The sequence below is a fragment of the Electrophorus electricus genome, chromosome 19, assembly GCF_041902795.1.
Source record: "Electrophorus electricus isolate QZ-2024a chromosome 19, ASM4190279v1, whole genome shotgun sequence".
In the NCBI taxonomy this organism is placed as follows: Eukaryota; Metazoa; Chordata; class Actinopteri; order Gymnotiformes; family Gymnotidae; genus Electrophorus; species Electrophorus electricus.
Genome location: NC_137515.1, coordinates 18,002,501 through 18,026,500, shown reverse-complemented (window position 1 = coordinate 18,026,500; position 24,000 = coordinate 18,002,501). Strand labels below are relative to the sequence as shown.

At 42.3% G+C, this 24,000-nt stretch overlaps 1 protein-coding gene across 2 annotated transcripts in view; it reads left to right on the top strand.

The window, feature by feature from the left end:
• The first annotated feature begins 7,301 nt into the window (after positions 1–7,301).
• The window catches only part of sppl3 (signal peptide peptidase 3), a 25,298-nt gene continuing 8,599 nt past the window's right edge, over positions 7,302–24,000 (top strand). Inside the window, exons 1-6 of one of the 2 annotated variants that reach the window (XM_035535646.2) lie at positions 7,302–7,597; positions 7,850–7,931; positions 20,522–20,599; positions 21,581–21,672; positions 22,012–22,131; positions 22,294–22,372. In XM_035535646.2, coding sequence (XP_035391539.1) covers positions 7,909–7,931; positions 20,522–20,599; positions 21,581–21,672; positions 22,012–22,131; positions 22,294–22,372 — 392 coding nt within the window. In that variant the 5' untranslated portion in view covers positions 7,302–7,597; positions 7,850–7,908. Of the gene's footprint in view, positions 7,598–7,849; positions 7,932–13,097; positions 19,001–20,521; positions 20,600–21,580; positions 21,673–22,011; positions 22,132–22,293; positions 22,373–24,000 lie in introns of those variants that run through there. The other variant, XM_081702246.1, reaches the window with a different exon arrangement.

Genomic DNA, 24,000 nt, shown 5'->3' with positions numbered 1-24,000 from the left:
TCTCTCTCTCTCTCTCTCTCCCATTCAATATTTTGAGTTTTCTGCCACGCACATTGTTGAACCCGTTTACACAACCCATGATCATGCTCAGCGTCTAAATGTCAAAGGGAGGAAAATATAGTAGAAATGATCTACTCTGCAATAAAAGACAAAAAAATGTGCACACTGGACAACGACTTAGTTACTGCATCAACGGAGCTTCTTACAGAATACTTGAAATAAATACATTACATTTTTCCGTTAAACGATTCCTTTTGCTTGCCAAGTTTGCCGCATAGTGGTCAGAATTGATACTACAACTATGCCGTGAGCACAGGATTGAGCATTTGGGTTTAAATGATCAGAGACATTCTATTAAAAAGGAGAACTTTAGTATGTGTGATTGGGAGCTACTGTAGTGTAAAATATGAAATGGTGTTTTTGTATTCATCATGGGTGCATTCCTAAACAAACACTACAGCTGATATGAAGCAAAACTGTGGAAAATATTTGCATTCACCAGTATTATTTTTTCAAGGAACAAAAGGTGGACTGATTGATCAAATTCTTATTCTACAGAAACCAAACTATTGTTCATATCTACATATTAGGCAGCACACATTTAAAACACAGTGAACAGAGCAAGACACACGAAACAGCAACAATGCAGCGACCAGCAACGCTATGCGATGCTCGTTCGCTTAAGATGTGTGATATACACCAACAACTGACAGCTGGACCATAGGCGTTTAAATACATATGTTAATAAGAAAAACAACTACAAACAGGCGTGACAGGGACAGTTAACACGGCAGGGGCGTGATGACACACACACCAGGAGGAGTCTAGGAGAGGGAGCTATGCCGTGACATCAGGAGCCCATGGTGTAAGGAAAAACTCAGGTCAGACATGGCTGAACCATCACAGTGGCGACCCAGGAGACACACAGCAGCGTGGAAGATGGCACAGCTTGATAGTGTTTTAGAGTAGTGTTCAGGCCAGGCCTCTGGACCCAGAAGCCAGCCAATGGTTTTGCTCTAACCGTCCTCTCAGTGCAATTAAACCAGGTATGTAGTTGTTTTTTTTTTTATATTTAAAAGGTTTGTTTTCTTTTTCCACTTGGATGGTGGTGCACAGACAGAAGTAATTACATTTTTGAAAGTTTGAATCTGTAATTTAATCAAAATTATCTTCTACGTTACCGATATACAGGTAAACAATGCAAAGATATAGAAGTAAAATGCAATAAAGGGGTCACAGAAAGGTTTTCTCATCCTATAGGCTCCCGTGTCCATAGAAATCAAGTTCAAGAAGTTACATTTGAAAATGTGAAGCAGATGGACTCTATATAACCACATACTGAGGGGGTGTGATTACAGCCACATATTCAGTGGGTGTGATTACAGCCACATACTCAGTGGGTTTGATTACAGCCATATACTCAGTGGGTGTGATTATAGCCACAAACTCAGTGGGTGTAATTACAGCCACATACTCAGTGGGTTTGATTATAGCCACATACTCAGTGGGTTTGATTACAGCCACATACTCAGTGGGTGTGATTACAGCCACATACTCAGTGGCTTTGATTACAGCCACATACTCAGTGGGTGTGATTACAGCCACATACTCAGTGGGTTTGATTATAGCCACATACTCAGTGGGTGTAATTACAGCCATATACTCAGTGGGTTTGATTATAGCCACAAACTCAGTGGGTGTAATTACAGCCACATACTCAGTGGGTTTGATTATAGCCACATACTCAGTGGGTTTGATTACAGCCACATACTCAGTGGGTGTGATTACAGCCACATACTCAGTGGCTTTGATTACAGCCACATACTCAGTGGGTGTGATTACAGCCACATACTCAGTGGGTTTGATTATAGCCACATACTCAGTGGGTTTGATTATAGCCACATACTCAGTGGGTGTAATTACAGCCATATACTCAGTGGGTTTGATTATAGCCACATACTCAGTGGGTTTGATTATAGCCACAAACTCAGTGGGTGTAATTACAGCCACATACTCAGTGGGTTTGATTATAGCCACATACTCAGTGGGTTTGATTACAGCCACATACTCAGTGGGTGTGATTACAGCCACATACTCAGTGGCTTTGATTACAGCCACATACTCAGTGGGTGTGATTACAGCCACATACTCAGTGGGTTTGATTATAGCCACATACTCAGTGGGTTTGATTATAGCCACATACTCAGTGGGTGTAATTACAGCCATATACTCAGTGGGTTTGATTATAGCCACATACTCAGTGGGTTTGATTATAGCCACAAACTCAGTGGGTGTAATTACAGCCACATACTCAGTGGGTTTGATTATAGCCACATACTCAGTGGGTTTGATTACAGCCACATACTCAGTGGGTGTGATTACAGCCACATACTCAGTGGCTTTGATTACAGCCACATACTCAGTGGGTGTGATTACAGCCACATACTCAGTGGGTGTGATTACAGCCACATACTCAGTGGGTCTCTATATAGCTGTTTCCACAGTTCCCCCACTATTCACATTGCTTCAGCCTAGAACATTTGTTTATGTGAACTACAAATGATCTGAGTACTGATAAAGGGGCCCTACTATTCCACCCTTGCACAAGTGAAGGCAGTGACCTGTGTGTCTATTGTTGACATGCTTTGCTGAAAATACCTCAAGGATCATGTACCACAGCACCATTCTCACCCTGTTAAAACAGGTTTGTACAGAATGGCCAGTCTGAGTTCCTGCTCATTAAAATGCCCATGAGCCTCTGCTCACCCCAGCACACTCGTCTGTGGGGTGTGCTGACACAAACTCAGCTTTGCGCAACTGTAGTGCAACATCCCTGGGAGAAGCATGTCTGCAGGGAAAAAGTGCATCTGTATGTGTCCAAACTGGAAGCAGAGCTTGCGTTTGCGCTAGCATGACGTGCCAACATTACTAACTCCTCACTTCCTGAGTGGAACTTTTACTCTCATGTTGTTCATGTGCTGATGAGGTAATGCTTCCAGGCATTCAGCTAGCAAGCTGATAGCAGTCATGGTATTTTAGATCCTGCAGCAAGTAATGCCAATAACTTTATAGAAAATACATCTAATATAATAATACAACTTTTAGTGTCAACTAGTGCTAAAAGGTGAAATAAACAAATACCACATTTCCCTCGTCTGCAGTTTGGCCTTAGTCAGTTGCTGATCCCTTTTTTGGTCAAAGTTTCATTGCCAGTCCTATGTTGTAAAAGCAGTCAGACACAAAGTGGTTAGCACAGGTTACATTTGGCAGACACTCTTACCCAGAGTGACTCTCAGTTCTCATGTAAGAGAGGGAGAGAGGCAGATGTAGTGTTCAAGTCTTGCCCAATGTAGGGTGTTAACCCCAGGCTCTCATGGGAGAGGCAACATTGTTAGCCATTAGATAACACCAACCTCCACGTCACAAGTATGTGTCAAGTGTAGCTGGGATGGTGCCATCAAAAATAAACCAAAAATTATCCACTCAGCTCTTCTGTCTTCTGTCTTCTGAGGCTGACATAACGTGTCGTGCTGATCTGTGCTGCCAACAGCAAAGCAGTCCCCATGCTTGGCGCTTAACTTCAGCATAACACTAGTGTAATAAAGTGTAGGCGCTTGCGAGGAAAAATGGCACTCCCTTCTCAAAGGGACTTCTCAAGTCGTAGGTGGAGACACTCAGATGGAGGGGTGGTATAATCCTAATGACTCCCTTGGCTTGTTTTAAGGCATGCTTCCCGATGTAGGCGGCCCACAAGAAGCTGACTGGGCTGTCTTATTTCAGTCTGCGGGTTGTTAGGCAGATCAGATATCCAAATGTATGTGCACAGAGTGAGTTTCTCACAATATGTCCCCTTTAAAAGAGAAATGCTTGTAAATGCATCATCAAAAAGACATTAAAACAAACAAAAAGCAATGAACCTTTGGAATCTAATCCATTACTTTTACTGTTTACAAAGGTGAAAGGGAAAAATCAATAAAAAGAAGTCTGGGGTGCACCGTACGGGTACGAGTGGCCAGTGATTTATAAGAAGGTAAGTGGATAATAGGTACACAGTACTACTTAGTATCTACTGAGCAGACTGAGTAGATAAATAAGACATAGTGGTGTAGAATAGGCAGTACGTGTAAAGCCTGCAGTCTCTGTAAACATAACAGATTGGTCATAATCTCTAGGAACAGAAGGTGCTGACAGATGTTTGTAAGCCATGCTGTTGTTATGTGAGAGGGAATGTCCAGACCCTGTTCTGGCTCCTTACATAAATACTCTCCAATACTTTAAAACAAGCATCATGTGTGCTCACAGAGCTTTATGGCTCAAAAGAGATGTCTATGTACTATAGTTACTGTCTAAAGGGATTCATCAGGTATATGACATTAGTGGTAGCCAATCAAACACTAGACTAAACTGAAAAGGCTGCTTAGTCCAGAATCGTTGGTATTAAGATGCTATATGGCTATAGGATATATACTAAATCTACTGAATCTACTAAAATCTTAACAGTTTAGTACACTGAATGATCACACATCAGGCACACAGAATACTTTATATTTTACTATCAATTGTAAGTTGTATTTCACCTCTACTGTTGTGCTCTGAAATCAGCTGACTGATGGACTATCCTTTGCCCTGTGCATGCTGGGTCAACCTTTATTAATCTCTTATGTGAGTGATCTTATTTTGACAAAAGGGCAGATGTTAGTTCAACGTCTGTAGAAAAGTTACCACCTACCTTTTTAGTACATAGAATATACTCAAGTTATCTAACTTTTGAGGGCACAGAATGTACTCAAGTCACCTAAGTTTTTAATACATAGAATTGATCCAAGAGAACTGGTGAGTGCAGCCATGCAGCAGGTGAATCTAATAAACTCGAAACTCAGTGTATATAATGAATGAAATATAGGTTACATTAAATATGAAATGGTTGAATAAAAATCTGAACAGAAAGAGAATCAGAGTGCACATAATAAACCCCAGAATGAGATGGAAGTGTGATTTGGTACTGTAAAGAAAGCACAATTTTATTTTCTAAAATACAGAATTACCAGATTCATAGAAAAGCCTTGGGAGCAGGGAAGGGCTACTCATGTTATACATGAGAAAACAGCGCCATGTGCTTTGGGCTTTGTTGTTGGGTCGTTTGGTTTTTGGTTTTTTGTTTGTTTTGTTTTTCTTCTTTCTTTTTTTTACATTTTCAGAGGCAGAAGCTTAGTTTCTGCATGTTGTCCCACCTGCTGACCGTGCTCCAGTTTGACCTTACTAAAGAAGATTGCAATTTATGAAAATTACTCAGCGGTGCTTATTGGTTCTTCTATTGATTTCTCTGGTGATGGGGCAGTGTAGTCTACACCTTAGAGGACTCGTCACACCACACCGTAACTCAAAGCAGACGAGAGCTGGGTCAGAGGGCCTCTGCTCTGATAACCTTTCTTCATCCCTCAAATTGCACAAAATGCCATACTAACCCACATATGGATAGCCAACAGGAGCGAGAGAATTAGTTATATATATATATATATATATATATATATATATATATATATATATATATATATATATATATGTGTGTGTGTGTGTGTGTGTGTGTGTGTTCTCCAGCCATGTCCATCTATGGTTTGTTCCAGTAGCCTACTTGCCATGAAATTGTCCTGGTTACTCAATATTCTACACACCTTGAGCCAGCAAGGTCTGTTCGTGTTCTCATGTTTCTGAGGTATGCAAAATAGACCACGAGGAATCTTGCCCAAGACCTCTTAATGGAGTTAGTAGTGATGTTTGCCTGACTCAAGCTTCAAGCTCCAGTCTTCTGCATGCAGATCAAGTGACTTAGCCACAGCACAAGATCAAGTACTAAGCATTGGGTCAATCAAAGCAATGGCGTATCACACTAGAGAAGAGCCAAGATAGAGACTGATCAAAAGAGTCTGAGACAGTCCAACACCAAGTAACAGGATGCAAGATAACAGGAAAAGCAAATAGACTGAGAGACACAACCAAGTGGCAGGGATCATGTACATGTTGTTAATTAGGCCTCATTTTCTGAATAATCCATCTTTTTTAAAAATGAGACAACTCTTGATATTTTGCATTGTTTAAATATGGTATAACAATAAAATTGTAGTTATATAATAGTAGGTCAGAATCTTGGACAAAAATACTATATTGCAGCTACATTGATAAATATGACAATTAGAATATGCCTTACAACAGGGGTGCCCAAATCCAGTACTGGAGATCTACCACATTGCATAGTTTAGTTACAACCCTATTCAAGCACACAGGCTCACATATCAAAGGAGCATCTAATCATCTTTACCACCAAAAAGTAGAAAACAATATTTATGAAAATAATTATATTTTATTTTCCTTTATATAAAGTTAAGCTCATACGAGATGAAGAATCAAATTGCCTTGTAGTCCTCAAATGAACCCATTTGTGGTCCATAAAACAAGTCCCGCGCATGGAGACGACCGTGTTTAAAATACATGTAGTACAGAACCAATTACACATACAGGCCACTAGGTGTCAGTATAATAGCTGTTTCATAACGTGAAGAAGAATCGACGTAAAATGAGTTATTGCTCCTGTAAGATGTTACTAAAGGACTTCATTAACTGGATCGGGTGTATTGGAATAGATTTGCTAAGCTATGCAGGGACGTAAATATCCAGGTCCGGACCTGGGCATCCCGCACTAGAATATATTAAAAGTACATTAATTAACCCTTGTAACCTGTGTGACGTTGTCCAAGATTGCGTTAGTCTAACCAAAGGTCTGTAGGTTTGCTACAGAACATAGACTGTGATAGATACAGCACACAGTCTATTTTTAAAAAAAACCGTGATTTGACAGGGGGCCTTGTTGCATATCGCAGCCTTGTACGATATCAGTACATGTCTATGGACACGTAGGGAGACCCTAGAAAGGTCCCCTCATTTAAACCAAGCCGATGCCTCTCATGCGTCCTCAGTTCATATATAATGACTGAAACAGCGTAATACCACGAGGCTTGGTAGATAATTCATACATCAAAGGCCACCGTAAATTCGCTTCTGCATCAGTCGACCAAGTTTCCCTTGCGCGGAGCCTCCCGGGAGAACGGCAACGTATGTTCAATTTATGTTCAAATGTTCAAATGCTTAACTCATTACATTAACCCGTGACCATGGATGAAACCCCTTATAGTGACTAGTTAGAGTTAGATTTCAGCGATCATTACGCTACTCGAAAATGGATGTAAATGTTTTTAAAATACTTTATTACGATCAATGCCACGAGGACAATCGCAGTTTATTATGCGCGGGGGCTGAAATGCTCTCGGCCACCGGACGGTTGAGCCTAAATCTCTATACCATTGATCCCTGTACCGGTTCTGTAGTCCACAGACGCGGTTCGCAAACATTTCTGGCAAGGGCGACGCTGCGCGCTCCCGCGACGACACTGCGCGTTCTCGCGGCCCTCGCCATAGAAAACAAAGCGATCTGCGCGGCCGAACGAACGTACCGTGCCTCCGTATGCAGACCGAAAATTACACCTCGACAATGGATTTACAGATCGCGTAAGGGGCCTTTCACGTCGAGGCCTGTTTTGACGGAGGTAAAACGACAGGCAGTCGCTGAGCTGACAAAATAGTTGTTTTTCCTCCGGAGTGCTTTTGTCTTGTCCGGCTAAAGCTAGCAAAAGCCATCATTGTCATTTCTGTTGTAAGCTATCCAGCTAGTCTCTGCTAGCTGAGTACGCCACGGCAGACATCGCCATGTTGTTATCAGAAGGGCTTTGGTAAGAAGGTGAACACTGAAACTGTGGAGGAGATATAATCCCCCGTCGGGCTTCGCCGTTTTGCTCCAGGGAACCCGGACCTGTGCTCGCTACAGTCGCGGAGCCCACCGACTGTTGTCCTCGGCGACATGGCGGAGCAGAGCTACTCCTGGTGAGTGCGCATAGCCGTGGTGTGAGGCTTGGCTTTGCTTATCTTAGCGGCTCTCTGTTTCTTTAGAAACGCCCCATCCGTTTAAAAAAGCGCCCGAGTGTTGCCACAATCAAATGTATTATCCGCACAATTTTCTACACATCCGTGCCCGCGGTGAGCTCGCGTCAAGGTTCGAGGTGTGTTTCATCCAGCTAACATCCAGCTCATGAACGAAGTGCGGCGAGACGATGCACTCAGAGACAGTTCCGCTGTCACAAAGTGCGAAAGCAAGTGTTTAGATGCTCATCCCGTCCCTCTCGGCCCCAGTGCCGTGACTTGACCTGTTATACAGCGCCATATTAACGAATTCGCATTAGCTGAGCTGAGCTAACCCAAGTTAGCCGCCGAGCTACTAACAAAGAAGGTTTCTTCAGCTAGCTGCATGCTAGCGTACGTTTGGGCTCGTTGCAGGCGACGTGAGGTTCTGCTTATCTGTGATGACATTTAGTTTCTTAACTTGTCTTTCTAAGCAGCTAGGTTGGGTACTTGTGCCGTTTTAATGGGCATTTGGAGCTGCGTAACTAACTAACATTACAATGCTAACAGTTGCTTTTAGTTTGCTGTTTTAGCTAACCTGGCTTGCTCGCAGTGCAAAAATTGCGGGTTTGGCTCATTAACTTGACTGGACTCGTTTGTCCCTCTTTACATAGTAATGAATGCACGCATTGCATTAATGTGTTCTGATTTTAAGTGGTGGAAGATTCAGTCTTGGTGTCTCATCACAATAATCGCTTAATTCAGTAGATAGCTGTTTTTTTTTCCCTAAGGTTTCCCATTTACTGTATCTTAGGACTGTACATTTGAGGCCCCCGTTTAGTAATTACAGCTGTGGAACTGGAAGATTTGGTCCCACCACGGATTTTAACTTCTTGATGAACATGACTGCATGTGGACTTCTCTGTTGTAAATAGATTAGCTAAACTTATACACACTGGCAATACCACACGTATTGGATGCGTTGGAGATTTCGTGTTTGGTAAGGCCAGACAGGTGAATTACCCACCCACCAGTAACTATTACACCTTGGGTCATAACACTTGAAGAAATTGTTGAGCATACCTGAAAAATATTTCATATTGCTGCTCTGACTTTCTAAACAGAGTTGCAGAGGTGTCACATTTACTCACTCTTAGTTTTTTAGAAAAAAACTTGGTCTTGCTTGGTGTAATCATGTCACTGTAAGAAAATTAAATATGTAGAATGTTTCAGACTACTAGATCTCCTGCACAATGTATGTTTCATGATTTTAGATTGTCATCTCTCATATATAATTATTGTCTGCATTTTAAATGCCATATCAAGGTGTGCCACTATGCCTCATTGTTTGTCTGCTTTTAGTTGCCCATTCATTCATTTGTATCTGTTGTTCTAAGCAGCCTTGCATTCACTGAGATGTACTTTGTCATCGTTGAAGTGTTTACCAGCTGCTTGGCAGGGTTCAGATTAAATCTGGGTTAGTTCCATTCTGTCTGGGAGATTTTAAAGGAGGCTTACTATTAACAAGTCTAATGTAGAATTGGCCTTGCAGTGTGTTGTAAAAACCAGCCCAGTAGGTTTTAGCTGTTGAGACATAAATGTTTGTAGTGTAATCTAGGCCAGTATTCTTTCAGTGCATTACTCAAAGGCAACTGTACATTATCATGTTTTTCATACTCATAAAAAGATGCTTCAGATTATCAGATAATTAAGTCCCTAACCAACTGAATTGCTGGATTTAACCCACAGACAACACTAAACTGTCTTTCTTTGGCCCTTCATAGAGGTATACTGTGAAACTAGATTTCTTGATTTGACTGAGTGCCATCAGGATCTTTTTTGTAGTAGAAACAGGCAGGTCTTGACTTTTGGCTAGAAGGAAAATTTTAAAAATTAAGAATTACTATTTTGAGAAGTAAATGGTCATTCAGACTGGATTTAAAAAGCAGATTTTTAGAGAAATGTAACAAATCTGAATATGTGACAGTAAGAGGCACTAGGATCTGAATTGTTGATATATTTAGGACTTAAAATCTTCCTCGTGGCAAGTTATCACTGCAGATGAGAAGAACTGATATGTTCAAGACTGTTTTACTATAGTTTTGTGCTCATCTTTTTATCATGCAGCATAATATTTTGTATAAATCAGTACATTTCAGGACAGGCATGCAGATCCAGATTTACCACCATTGTACCATTATTAATATTATGCATAAGAACTCAGGCACCTGTAGCTTCACTGGTAGTTTGGGGCGCCTGGTTCTATGTCATACACATTTGTAAATAGGTAAGACTCTGAAAGTTTCTAGAATAGAAAAACATTTCTTCAAAATGGCTTGGCAAAGTTTGTTTATATGTTCACAAGTTAGCAAGTTATGCTCAAATGATGGCAAAAACATGGGGGAATTCCAGTTTCTGCGTAATTGCGAAATCCTACCGTGTGAAGAATACCCATATCCATTGGCGATATGAGTTAGGATTGTGAGATGTGTACAGAATACTATATTGCTATTTATTGTGGTTAGTGTGCCTTGCAAGGATGCCAGAAACCCTTGCATTCCTACAATGATAGTGCTGTCATTTGCTTTTGGAACACATTGGAATACATTTATTTTTGACCTAAACTTTTCCTCTCAGCCTGATCAGCCTGAATTACACCTGTGTTAACTTGACCCAAGATTTTCTTGTTAGTTGGATGATATGAATCTGAATGATCTGAGATTGATTAGGATGTCCACAGCATCTGGTAAAAACAAGTGTTACTTGAACATGTATTCGTGTAACACTTTTCTCATTATGTAAGATCATTCTATGATGATCTAGTGTTGTATTTATAGTCTCAGAGTATCCATACTGATATTTCCAAAAGCTTGGAAGAGATGCTGGATTAGTTCAGTGTTTTCCTCTTAGTTTTCAGCTGCTTTCCTTTTCAACTGCTCCTGGCAGTGACCGAGCACTGATCATTTAACATCCGAGGTGGTACGTGTATGTAGAACTGAGCTTCTGGCTGTTGTGTAGCAATCCAGCAGCAGTTATATGGCAACTAACTGCTTAATATTAAGCAGATGTTGATCCAAATGCTTCTGACCTCTTGATTGAACTGTTTGGGACTAGCCTTTTTAAAAATTGTATTTTTACAGGTACAATTTTAGCATTTTTACATCCTGCTATAACCTTTTTTCAAATAACTAATATATTAGACAACTTCCTGCTTATAGAAGTATCTCAATCCTGTAAGTCTACTGGTATTCTCTGTAGAAATTAATTGAAAAAATTGTGGAGTGCGAGTTGCCTCTTAGAGAGCTTTGATGGTCTCACATTATACACAGTTCCAGTGTCTGTCAGTAAGGTATTTCAGGTCACTTTGCAAATGACTGAAACCCAAGCACCATGATCAAATCCTACATGAGAAGACAGAAGACAGTAATGAATGGAAATCTTTGTCAAAGTGTCAAGTGTTGATGCAGAATAGGTGGTTTTAAACTATAGAAAGAAGTCTTTTAAAAACAGTTGCCTAAATGCAGTATGTGGCAGTGTAGTTATGAATGGTAGAACCATGATAAAAAATGGATGAAAAAGCAGCCTAATTTGTATGAAATTGCTCCTATCTTAAAGCTTTGAGGTTCCACCAGAAAACCTATATTGTTGTGCTGATTATTTTTCATTGTGAAGATATTTAAGATGAAATATTGTAGTGGATAATACTGTCATAATGGCATTTTTAAAACTGCCACTCATCTGCCTTTTATGCAGGCGTGAAATTTTTGTTGGTTTAATCTACAACTTCTTGTGCGACATCAGTACCCAGAGAGAAAACCGAGACATTCCTTTATGTGAATGAGGATGCCCAGTAGGAATTGACTACTTGCTGTAGTGTAGTTTGCGTGAGTTGACCTAGCCGTTAAATTGTCATTTAATTTTGTAGTAAAATGGTAAATATCCACTTTGTTTCCGCACAGTTATGCTCAATAAAACATCTGCAGTGTGCCATGTGCTAACTATTCTTACAGATTCTGCACAAAAAAAAAACCACAAACGCAACAGAAGCTGTTTCTTGGGTTTCGTTTTGGGTTCACTTGCAGATTGATGATTAAACATGCATGTTTATTCAGTTCATTGGCCATTAACCTGTACAAATTGAAGTTCCAGGCCTTTATGGCTGGGGAATATAATTAGGCATTTTGAGGATGCTGTGAAAATGACCTTCAATCTCTTATTATATTCAGCCACTGACGCATCACGTTGCCCCAGTCAGGTATAGGCCTAGTAATTGTAAATAAATGGTATCAGTTATTGCTTTCTAATATGTCCATTAGGTTAGCAGGGCTGGGCAATATTTATTTAAATTTTAATTGTGATATGATCATATTGCCGTTACACTTCCCTTCCCCGGTGCACCTGTGTGAGCCCAAGAATTTCTCTTTTCATTTTAGTTTATATTTTTATTATGCTAAATAGTATACCGTGTGTTGGTAATTACCCATCAACACCATTACTGCCAGCTCCCTCTACCATAGCAAAAAGCTAATATTACCTTTGCTGTTTAGCCATTTTTAACTGATTTAAAAGCTCAAAAATCAAATACTGCCATTGCAAAATGTGAAATTAAAGGAATAAAACCATCCGTCACAGAAATGATGCCATCTTTGATTTAACAGGTATGAAAATGGCTGATGTTACATTGGTTACTATGAAAGGCGCTGTGGCTATCATTTTGCAGTATTTGTCGTTTAAACAAAAGGAAACTAGTTCTGCCTTTTATAGAAAAAAAGGACTAAAGCCCCAGACATCAAACCTCTGCTCCCATATCCAAGTGTGACCAGCTCCTTGAGCTGGTATTTAGCATAACAAGACACCTTGTCTCTCTTACAGTTTGAGAACTGGAGATAACTGGACAAGATAAACATTCTCTTCTTTCTTTTTAAAAACTTGCAGTTGAGTAGGCCTAACAGCTTCTTAGCTACAGTAAAAATGTTTGTCCTTTAGTTTTGTTCTATTCAACAAATTATTTACAATTGGCTTAGTTATTTTATACTTGCTCTTACGGTTTATTCTTATGGCTGATGGCAGACTATCAGGAGGCTAAACTAACATTTAATTTGCACGTGTTTTAATTTGAAATGTTTAGAACTGACAATATGATCTCCTTGTGTTAAGAGCATAGGCAGTTTGATCTTTGTTCTCTTCTGTAGTCTGTTAGCCTGGTATTCTACTGTTTTAAACATATAGGGACCCTTTCTATTTGTCAAGATGGAGTTCTTTCAAATCTGAAGTTATTACAAGGGACGTGTCATGTTGTCATGGTTACAGTGGTGTGGCAATTTTTTTTATTATTTTATTTTATTTCTTCTCCTCGTGCACAATGCAGCACATTTCCATGTAGAACGCCACAGTCTCTGCATTTGTTCTCACTGTGCCACATGGGTGATTATCGCATTAGGCGTCGGCATTGGTCACGTGTCCTTTATCGTCTGTATCGGAGTGTATGGTGCAGGCCTAGCTTAGAGTCCACACCAGAGGAGGCTCATTGAGAGTTGTGGTGCAGTGGGTCCACACACCCTCAACCTGTTATTGATCAGATGTAAAAGGAAAAGTTGGTAAGTTGTTGGCACTTGCTGTGGAATTATCCCAAAGTGTTAATAATACGATTAATACTCTGTCGTTTCCCAGTTTTTTCTGTTATCTCTAGTTAAGTTTATGATCTCTGTGGATATAGGGATAAAAAATCATGATGAACATGTGAATGTTTTCTTCCTGGTTGTGGGTACATGTGAGGATGCTACGTACAGCTGATTGCATGTTTTAGACATGCTGTTTCTCTGAGGTAGCCCTCATCAATAAGGGGCAGTCAATGGTCTTGGTCCACCTCACACCTGTGTTTTGGGTTAGACAAGTTCACATCTAGTTCTTTCTCATGCTTTAGGCTGGAAGAAACAGCAGCTCAGATTCATATGGTCTCTTCCTTTGAGTGTGCTTTGGCCTTGCAGTTGTGTTGATCTGACACAGACTCTCGCAAACAAGAATTGCGCATCGGTTTAGAATTGGCCTTTAAGAATTAGACAGCTCTAACATGCTGTTTTGGTTTTTAATCCCATTTCTTCCTTTCCATTTTGTCCTCCTGTGACTCCTGTTCTCCTATCAGTCCTGCGCAGCAAAACCTAAAATTAGTTTTTCTGTACACAGTAAAAATTTTTAGATGAGTTGGCTGTCTGTTCTTATCGTGCATATGTTTTCTTTCTGCATTGAACTTGATCTTTTAATATTAAGTTAATATTAAGAAACCATTGAAAAATACTGTCTGGCCTATTTTTGTAATTTACAGCATCTCTAATATCACAGAGAGTGTCCATCTGTCTATACATTCATATTTCCACCTATCCAAAATGACACACATTATTTAGCCAGGAGTGTGAATGGGTTTGGTTTTTTCTTTTCGATTCTAACCTACTAGATCAGCTTTGAGTGCAACTCTTAACAAACCGAATAAAGTCTTAGGTGTCTAAATGTAATAATAATCTTAGGAAATGACCACCCGTGTTACAAAATGGACATATGGGATCATTCCCTGTTTTGTGGACCATAGCCTATCCTTGCATCTTCTAACCCATTAAAAAATCTCACACTTATAATTCAAGTACTTTAGTTTTGCTTCCCCCTTTTCAGACTGTGCAAAAGTATTACACAAACCATGAGGTTGGGGGAGGTTCAGTGCTACGTCTGATTTTGCTTATGATATTATTTTCTGATCAAGGTGCCAAACATTCCAACTGCAAATGTGCCACTCTCTGCACAATATCTAGCTTTTTGTTTTGTAAAGCAGGACTGGCCGAGCTCCGTTGTCCTTTAATTGCCTACAGACTCACATTACCACTGGAATGACTGCTAAATTTCCCGTTGTTAAAGAGCATCATTGAGACTTGTTGTACACTGGGCCAACACACACTTGACTTCTGTTGTAGTTGTTTACAAAAATGTTAATGAAGTCTGCACAGGGCCAAGGTGTCTCACCTATTTGACCAATCAGGGCTCTAGAAACAGAACTAGACACATGGAGCCAGGCTCACAATCAGTAACACTCTACCTCACCACCCCTGATTCACTCATTGCCATAGCATGTTGCATCAGTAAAATCAGGCACTAGTTTCCAAGATATGTGCATTAGTGTCCTGTGTCACAATGGATCTTCATCGGTTTCCCACCCCAATGAACAGTGACCTATGATGTGAGATTTCACAAATCATTTGATTTTGCCAATGCACATTTTAATCCATGTTTGATTTTGTTTCGGTTTCTTTCTTACACTCATCAACCCTTTGGGTCGTTTCCCTCGTTCACTCAGTCCTGTGTGATTTCGGAGAGGTAACTCCGAGATTTCTGAGGACAGGAGGCATCCGCAGCTGTCTAGCGGCTGCGTGTCCCTGGAAGGCGGGTGTTGATGCGTTTTGAAGGCCACCGCACACACTCCACATCCCTGGTTAGAGGCCGGGTATCTAAGCGCAGACATGAAGGTCGGTCGCAGGGGTCACCCTTTTGCTTCTGAGATGTAGGTTAGAATCGTCCGTAAGAACTGTTTGCTCTCTGCAACATCTCTCACCTTTTTGCGTTTGTCCTTTCCGTACTGGGGACATGCAGGCCCAGGCCTGCTGTAGGAGAGCTGAGGTCAAACACACTGCAGAGCTACGTGTGTTCTCATCGTATGCTCTTCAGCCTGTCCATGCGTGGCTTAGCACTTATGCTTCCCCATAATTCTCTATTAGTAGTTTCACAATAAATGTGCAGCGATTAGGTCGGTTCTCCTTAAAGAATGTTTTCAGTGAAGGCGTACAGGTTGGCTGCAGACATAACCATTTGTTCAGTCGTAAGATGAAGCCTGATCTAAATGAGCTGCAGTTCTCCAGCCTCACATGGCAGTAGTGCGCATTTTACAGTGGTCATTGCCCTGTTTATGAGAATTAAGACTGTAAAGCTCAGTGCATGCAGACCTAATTCTGTTCCTTGTGCTGTAGGCTAATTTTGCATAATATTTGGTTGTTGTCTGATAGATGCGTATAAAAGCCTTGTTTCTTTGCATAAATGAATGACAACTTATTCCTTTATTTCTCAATTCCTGGGCATTTGTGATTACTGAGGTTTGTGGTCTTGTCTGCCTTCATTGATCAGTCTTTTTGTTTTGTAAGTTTATATATTGTCTGTGTTGCAAAGTCTCTCTGAGAGTCACTCAGTCATGGGCAACACACACATACACAAGCATGTGTGCATGTATCCCTTCAGGAACGTTGTTTGTTGCAGTCTGTTTTGGCTCTGATCCATGATCTTGGACATGAAGAGTAGAGTTCAAGCATGGGTTCGCTAACCCGAACTCTTTAGATTACTTACTTCATCAGGTTATGTGAAACTTATTCATTATATTACTTAAATTAGACATTTTTTTTCCCTCTGAGACCTACGTATACTTTTGAAATGGATTTAAATATTGTTTGCATGACACGTGCTTCATTTCTTAAACAGTAATGCATTGTTTTCTTCAGAAAGCAAGTACAGCTGTGCTCTTAGGACATTGCTAATTGTTTCTTAATGACAAACTTGATATTGACTGAGGCTAAATCAAGGCACATTATTTTAAATTTGTAAAGTACTTTAAATGAATTATGCATGAAATGTGCAATATAAAGTTTGACAATGTTTAAAGAGAATGCATGGTCGGTTTAATTTTAAATTAAATAAAAAGTAAAATGTATAGATGTAAAGGATGGATTAGTCCAACACAAATTTAGTATAATTAGACAATTCTACTGCATTAGTGTGTTTTGAAGGAGGACTCATGTTGAAAAGTAATTTCCTGATCTTGATGCTAAAGGAGCTTAGCGAAGTAATTTGAACCTGCATTGCTCTCCTGAGTGTGAAACTTTTGCCAAACACCTGCTCAAGGCCAAACCATCTTAATCCTCAACTGCAGCTCTGTTGGACGTTCCTAAGTTGGCAATATGACATATACTAGAGTCACTGTCGGGCCAAAGGTATGTGGTCACCCTTCCTAATTATTGAGTTCATGTTTTTGTCAGTTGTTGACAGGCAGTTAAATTCAAGCACGTAGCCACGCAAGTGCCATAGACAAACGTTGGCGCTAGAATAGGACACGCTGAAGAGGCTGTGCGATGGAGACAGGCACTTAAGAAAGTTAAATGGGTGCCCTGGCTGCTATGCCAGACAGCTGGCTCTTTGGTCCAGTGGTCAGTCCTGGGTAGGGTGGCTTCCTTCAGCCTTCATTACAAATGGTGTCAGAAGTGGGATGGGAGTGTGGCACAGGTTGATGAGCCCACCCTTGCTGTGGGGAAGGGCATGAACATGGCCCTGTTGGAAAGGGCAGTTGTGGGCGGAGGGACATGTGGACAGTGTCACGTGCACGGGACACTCCCCGGAGGTGAAGGCGATGTGACTGTGACTGGTACAGTCAATTGGTCCGGTGGTCAGGGCCAACATTGACCTCCCGTCAGCCCTGGTTTCCAGTACCAGGTAGGGTGGCTGCCTGCAGCCTTCATTACAACGTGACACTGTCACAAGATGCCACCTTTTTGTCTCGTCAGTTTCTGATCTGCTAGATCTTCGCTGGGCAATTAAGTGCTGTTGTGAAACACAAGCACCTAGAAGCAGAAATGGCTAAGCCACAAAGACATGGACTACACCATCTCACAGAGCATGACCTCCAAGTGAAGCATGTAATGTTGCTTCAGTAAGAACAGAGCTGCAATGTAATTCTACATACGTTTGGAAGCAGCCTCAGCACATGAACTGTGCGTGGGGACCTTCGTGAAATGAGTTTCCAGGGCTGAGCAGCTGTACATGGGCCTGAGTTCACCATGCGCAGTGCCAAAAGTTGGCTGGAGTGGTGTGTAGCACGCCGCCACTGGACTCTGGAGCAACGGGAAAGTGTTCTCTGAATCACTTCACAGACGGATGAATCTGGGTTTGGCAAATACCAGAAGAACTGGGCCTCCTACCCGAACGTGTACTGTCAACAGTAAAGTTTGGCGGAGGAGAGCTAATGGTCTGTGGCTGTTTTTCAGGGTTTGGACTAGGCCCCTTAGTTCCAGTGAAGGTTAATGTTAATGCTACAGACATTTTAGACATTATATGCTTCCTTTTGGCAAGTGTTTCCTTATCCATCCTTTCCACCCCAGAACACCCTTTCCTTTTCCAGTATGCCTGTGCCCAGTGCACAAAGCAAGGTCCATAATGACAGTTTGATGTGTTTTGTTGTAGAGGAACTCCAGTGACCTGGAGTACAGAACCCTGACCTCAACCCCAGTTAACACCTTTGGGATGCATTCGTATCCTGACTGCAAGCCAGGTCTTCTCAATCAACACGAATGGAAAAATGCACACATTCCAAAATCTTGTAGAAAGCTTTTCAAGAAGACTGGAAGCTGCTAACAGCCACAAGGGGGCAGGGGGAGCTCCACATTAATGCCCATAGACTGGGATGGTCTGACAAGTTCATGTTGGTGTGATGGTCAGGTGTCTACTTACTTTACTCACACAGTGTACTTTTACACAACAAGTCCTTTATCCCAAAGGTCCAGCAAGACCTAACAGGATCACAGCATCTGAAGTGCAGTCTGTCAGGCCCGCATCAGAATTTCCAATAACAAAACAAGGCCACCCATGTGGCACAAGCCACACAATACAGATGTTTCACGCTTGAATACCTATAATGGTCTTCTATATCGATGAACCAGAATTTAAAGTTTATGGTTGTCCGTAGTGGTCCTGTATGAGGAGACTGCCTTGCGTGAGGTCAGCGCAGCGAATCATAAAGCATGGAGTTAAACCTGGAGGTGGAAATATTTCAGTTGATGGCAGGTTTTGCAGAGTGCACGAGGATCTAAGGATCTGACACAGCTGACGTTGGAGACACTCCACTCTGATTTGCAGAAGCATGCCACACCTTCTGGCTTAAAATCCTGTGTAGGAGGACTTGTCCATGAGGGTGATGATTTGTAAACCCGAATTGCCACTGTGCCAGGACTGTCGGAAGATCAGGATTGCCGACTAACGTAAGTAGAGAGGTTCGTCGTCTTGTCTTACCAAAACCTTAGTGAGAGCCAGCAGGTACCTTCTGTCTTAAGCACACACAATACCACTCCTTGCCTTACCATTACACTCCTGTAGTGTCAATAATTAGGGTAGATATAAATAATTCAGGAAAGTCTTTACTTCATCTTCTTGTTTCAAAAGTGATATGTGAAACTGGTTGTCAGGGATATGTGAGGGATTAAACACAAGATGAAATCTCCTCGTTACTGTTTACGTCTGCCAAGGCCTGGCCAGCCCCAGAGTGTTCTAGAGTGAGAGTGAACCCTGGAACAACCACTTCCTGCGGTTTTACAGCGATTGGTGTCCAATTTATGCACTCCAAAATATCTGGGTCTGACTTATAAGTGTGCATTGTGTGGTTTAAAAATATTTTCTGGGTTTCCCACACGGGAAGTTAACGAGTAAATGGAGCTTGCATCATGGAGGAGAGAGCTCGAATATTCCGAAACCTGTCATAAATGTGGCCCAAAGAAAGGTTCTGTTATAGGCCTTTTTATAGGAAGATGTAGGTGTATCATTTTCCTGATAAATATTATCAATATGATATTCTGTGCATAACATGAGTATTGTTGGTACCTTGGGGACCAACTTCATGCCTCAGAGAAAAACAAACTAGTTTTGACTGTTGATGGTTTATAAACATCATCCACACTGGAGTCTCCCTGTCAGAATAAAGCTTTGTAGAAACAGAAAACAACTGGATTCTAAGTCATTGTACTGTTAGTGTATAGCAGTACTTCTCCATGTTCTCCCCTGTTGTTTGTTGATTTAGAAGATGCAGCACTACTATGTTGGTGTCATCCCAACTTGTTAGCAAACAAACAAATCAGTAAATAAATAACAATCAAATATCATGATTCCGTTTTTGCAAGTTCACGCACCTATAGAATGATGTTTGCCAAACAAACAAAATTTTGCAATACTGTTATCACAGAAACCTGCTGTATGGAGATGAGCCCTCTGTGTGTCTGCGCTCCTGGAGCAATCCACGTTGGCATACGGAGTTATTTGACATTAGCGTATTCACAAAAAAACAACAAATGAAGATGACTTTGTTCAAACAGTTTTAATTATCCATCTTTTCTTTTCTTCTTGTCTGTGCTGCTTCTTTTGTTTGAGTTTATTTTGACCTTCATTTTTATTGTATTCCTCTATCTGCCTTTAAACAGCCTTGGGAGGATAGAGTACTCAAAATATAAGAATATAAAACTCAAAGAAAATGAGAATTTAATGCTAATTTACAGTCAGAGGTAACCAATTTGGGGCTTTGTGGGGAAAAATAAAGGTTTGTTACATTATTAACTTTTTCATTCCTAGGCATGAATTACCCACTCTCATGGTGAAATAGGATTGGTTTGTGCAGAACCTAAAAAGAAGCCGATTTAGTAATGGCTTGTATGGAGGATTCTTTAATGAGGGAAAAATCTCTGTTCTTAGATGGCTTTTCTCTCGGTCACGACTCCTTTTTGTTCCACCTCCAGGGCTTACTCCCTCGTCGACTCCAGCCAGGTGTCCACCTTCCTCATCTCCATCCTCCTCATTGTCTATGGCAGCTTCAGGTAAGCTTTCAGAGGTGGCGTTGTCTCCCCTGCTCTTTGGGTTTTAGGAAGGGACTGCCCTCCACACGGGCTGGTCCCCGGTCAGCGTGCGGCGGTCCTCCCTACCCCAACACCCCTGCTCTGAACGACCCGCTCCGCCAGCCTGGTGTGTTCGAGCAGAGAGAGTGTGTAGGGAACGGCCAAGCCAACACTGGAAGAACTGCCGCTGTTGTGCTAATGGCAGCGTGAATCGCTGCTTAGACTGTGCCCCGTTTGGACTGGGAGAAGGGTTTGGCAAAGGTGGCTCACGCTGTGAGTAACGTCATGTGCTCCTTCACACTCTCTCCTCTCTTCCCAAAGTGGAAGACCCATGTTACAAAAAACACTGGCACTGACTAAATGAAGTGATAATAAAAGATAAAAACATTGATGCATTCTTCTGGTGGTTAAAGAAAGTGTACTTCAAAGGTATCTGTCCTTGCTGTCTGCATTTTCATTTCATACAGAGTGGAAAATTGTGGGTTTTTTTTTTTTTTTTTTTTTTAATAATGTGTTAATTTCCCTACTGCTGGTTACTGCTACATTACTCTATATGTATTCTCTTCTTTAGCCTGTTGCTAAATTACGTGTTGTCATGAACTAGCCCCAAATAAGAGCTCTGCCTGCCTGTGTAGTAGTAGAAGGGGCCTAGAGTTTGAGCCTCCTGGCCCCAGGTCCTGCTGATCTTAGGACAGCTTGAACCTCAGAGTATGCGAGGTTAAAACACTTTTTACCTGCTGCAGTGTATACACCACTCCCTAAGCCACAGATCTATTAAAAGACCATGTTTGAGGGGAAAAAATGCCAACTTTCTAAAGGTAAAAGGATAAAGCCCAGTGGACAGGAGGTTTTTCCCCACTTTACAGAAAAGTTGGCCCTCACACTGCAGCTACTCCCTCTCCCTCTCGGTCTGTACTTTCTCCCAGCCTCACCGTGTCTCTCTCTGTCTGATTCTGTGCTCAGATCGTTAAACATGGACTGTGAGAACCAAGACAAGGACAAGGATGGAAACCCCACAGCCACCAGCTCCTTCAATAACAGCAACTCCAACAACAGTGAGTTCAGCACACCTGCACTACAGAATTTAAACCACTCGGCAAACGGTTTGTGTGTGCATGCATGTGTGTTTGTGTGCGTGTGAGAGAGTGCTCTGAATTTGGTGTAGGGGTGTGGGATTTTGGGGTTGCGGGTAGGGTTTGAGGTTACGTGTATGAGTTGAGAGTAAGGTTTGGGGTTGTGGGTAGGGGTTTATGGTAACATCTCTGAGCAAATGTTTTTATCCTTCTACATATTTGTCAGTCTGTCAGTGCATGTTTAGGGTGAGGTTATCTTATGGGGTCAGTGTAGTCAGTTTAAGAGCAGACTGGTGTAGTAATGACTAACTGTGTTCTCAGGTATTCAGACCATAGACTCCACACAGGCTCTGTTCCTCCCCATCGGAGCCTCTGTTTCTCTACTTGTCATGTTCTTCTTTTTTGACTCGGTCCAGGTGGTTTTCACCATCTGCACTGCAGGTACGCCCCCCCCCAACACACACACACAAACAGAACTTCTCATGCTTTTCTGTCCCACATGGATCTAATTCATCAGCTTAAGTCTTTGAAATAACATGGTTTTGTAACATTTCTCTCTCTCTCTCTCTCTCTCTCTCTCTCTCTCTCTCTCTCTCTCTCTAGTTCTGGCAACTATAGCATTTGCCTTCCTACTTCTGCCTATGTGCCAGTATCTAACCAGGCCCTGCTCCCCACAGAACAAGTAAGGCTGATGGCTGGGTGGGAGTGGTGAAGGAGTGTTGCATGTTCAGGACTTGTGTTATAACATGTTAGTTTTGTGTGTGTATTTATGTAACACGCTGTGTGTTCTGCGTGCGGGTTCTCACTTGGCTGCTGTGGAAAGAGAGCGAATGTGTGTGTTACACATGGGGTAATACTGTATATTATGATATAAAAGACTACGGTATCGTTATTGTATACACTTCAAAAAACTCACTACATTTAAAAAAGCTGCTTTTTTTCCCCACTAGAGCCACAAAGCAGCCCTGCTTTAATGACCTCTCACACAGTGCCGTGTGGCGCGCTCATCTCGTTAAGTTTTTGTCATTTGCATAAACATATAGGACATTCGTGCATTGAAGTGCTTGTGTTACACGGTTACACAGGTAACTCCTGCAGCACCAGGCTGGCATTAATATAACTAATAACAAGATGACAACAGTATATTAAACATGCACAGAATATACAAACTGTAAATGTAAAAGCAACTTTGTGTAAATGTTCCAGCCATGATCTGCTGCAATATACTAATAGTGATGGTCATAAAGTGCCACAGTGGACTGGTATCGGGGAGGATTAACTGCATCACCAGTGGGTTTACTTTGGTCTGCATGCAGCAGAACCTCCTGCCCAATGCCAGCATGGTGAGCAGGCCATGTGCTGCATGGCTCCTGTCTAGCCAGAGACGGGCACGGACAGACGGGGAGACGGGGACGGGCGGGGAGACGGGGACGGACAGAGAGAGAGAGAGAGAGACACAGACGGAGAGACAGACAGACACAGACACGGAGAGACAGACAGACACAGGGAGAGACAGACACAGACGGAGAGACAGACAGACACGGAGAGACAGACACAGACGGAGAGACAGACAGACACGGAGAGACAGACACAGACGGAGAGGCAGACAGACACAGGGAGAGAGGGACACAGACGGAGAGGCAGACAGACACAGGGAGAGAGGGACACAGACGGAGAGGCAGACAGACACAGGGAGAGAGGGACACAGGGAGAGAGGGACACAGACGGAGAGGCAGACAGACACAGGGAGAGAGGGACACAGACGGAGAGGCAGACAGACACAGGGAGAGAGGGACACAGACGGAGAGGCAGACAGACACAGGGAGAGAGGGACACAGACGGAGAGGCAGACAGACACAGGGAGAGAGGGACACAGACGGAGAGGCAGACAGACACAGGGAGAGAGGGACACAGACGGAGAGGCAGACAGACACAGGGAGAGAGGGACACAGACGGAGAGGCAGACAGACACAGGGAGAGAGGGACACAGACGGAGAGGCAGACAGACACAGGGAGAGAGGGACACAGACGGAGAGGCAGACAGACACAGGGAGAGAGGGACACAGACGGAGAGGCAGACAGACACAGGGAGAGAGGGACACAGACGGAGAGGCAGACAGACACAGGGAGAGAGGGACACAGACAGAGAGGCAGACAGACACAGGGAGAGAGGGACACAGACGGAGAGGCAGACAGACACAGGGAGAGAGGGACACAGACGGAGAGGCAGACAGACACAGGGAGAGAGGGACACAGACGGAGAGGCAGACAGACACAGGGAGAGAGGGACACAGACGGAGAGGCAGACAG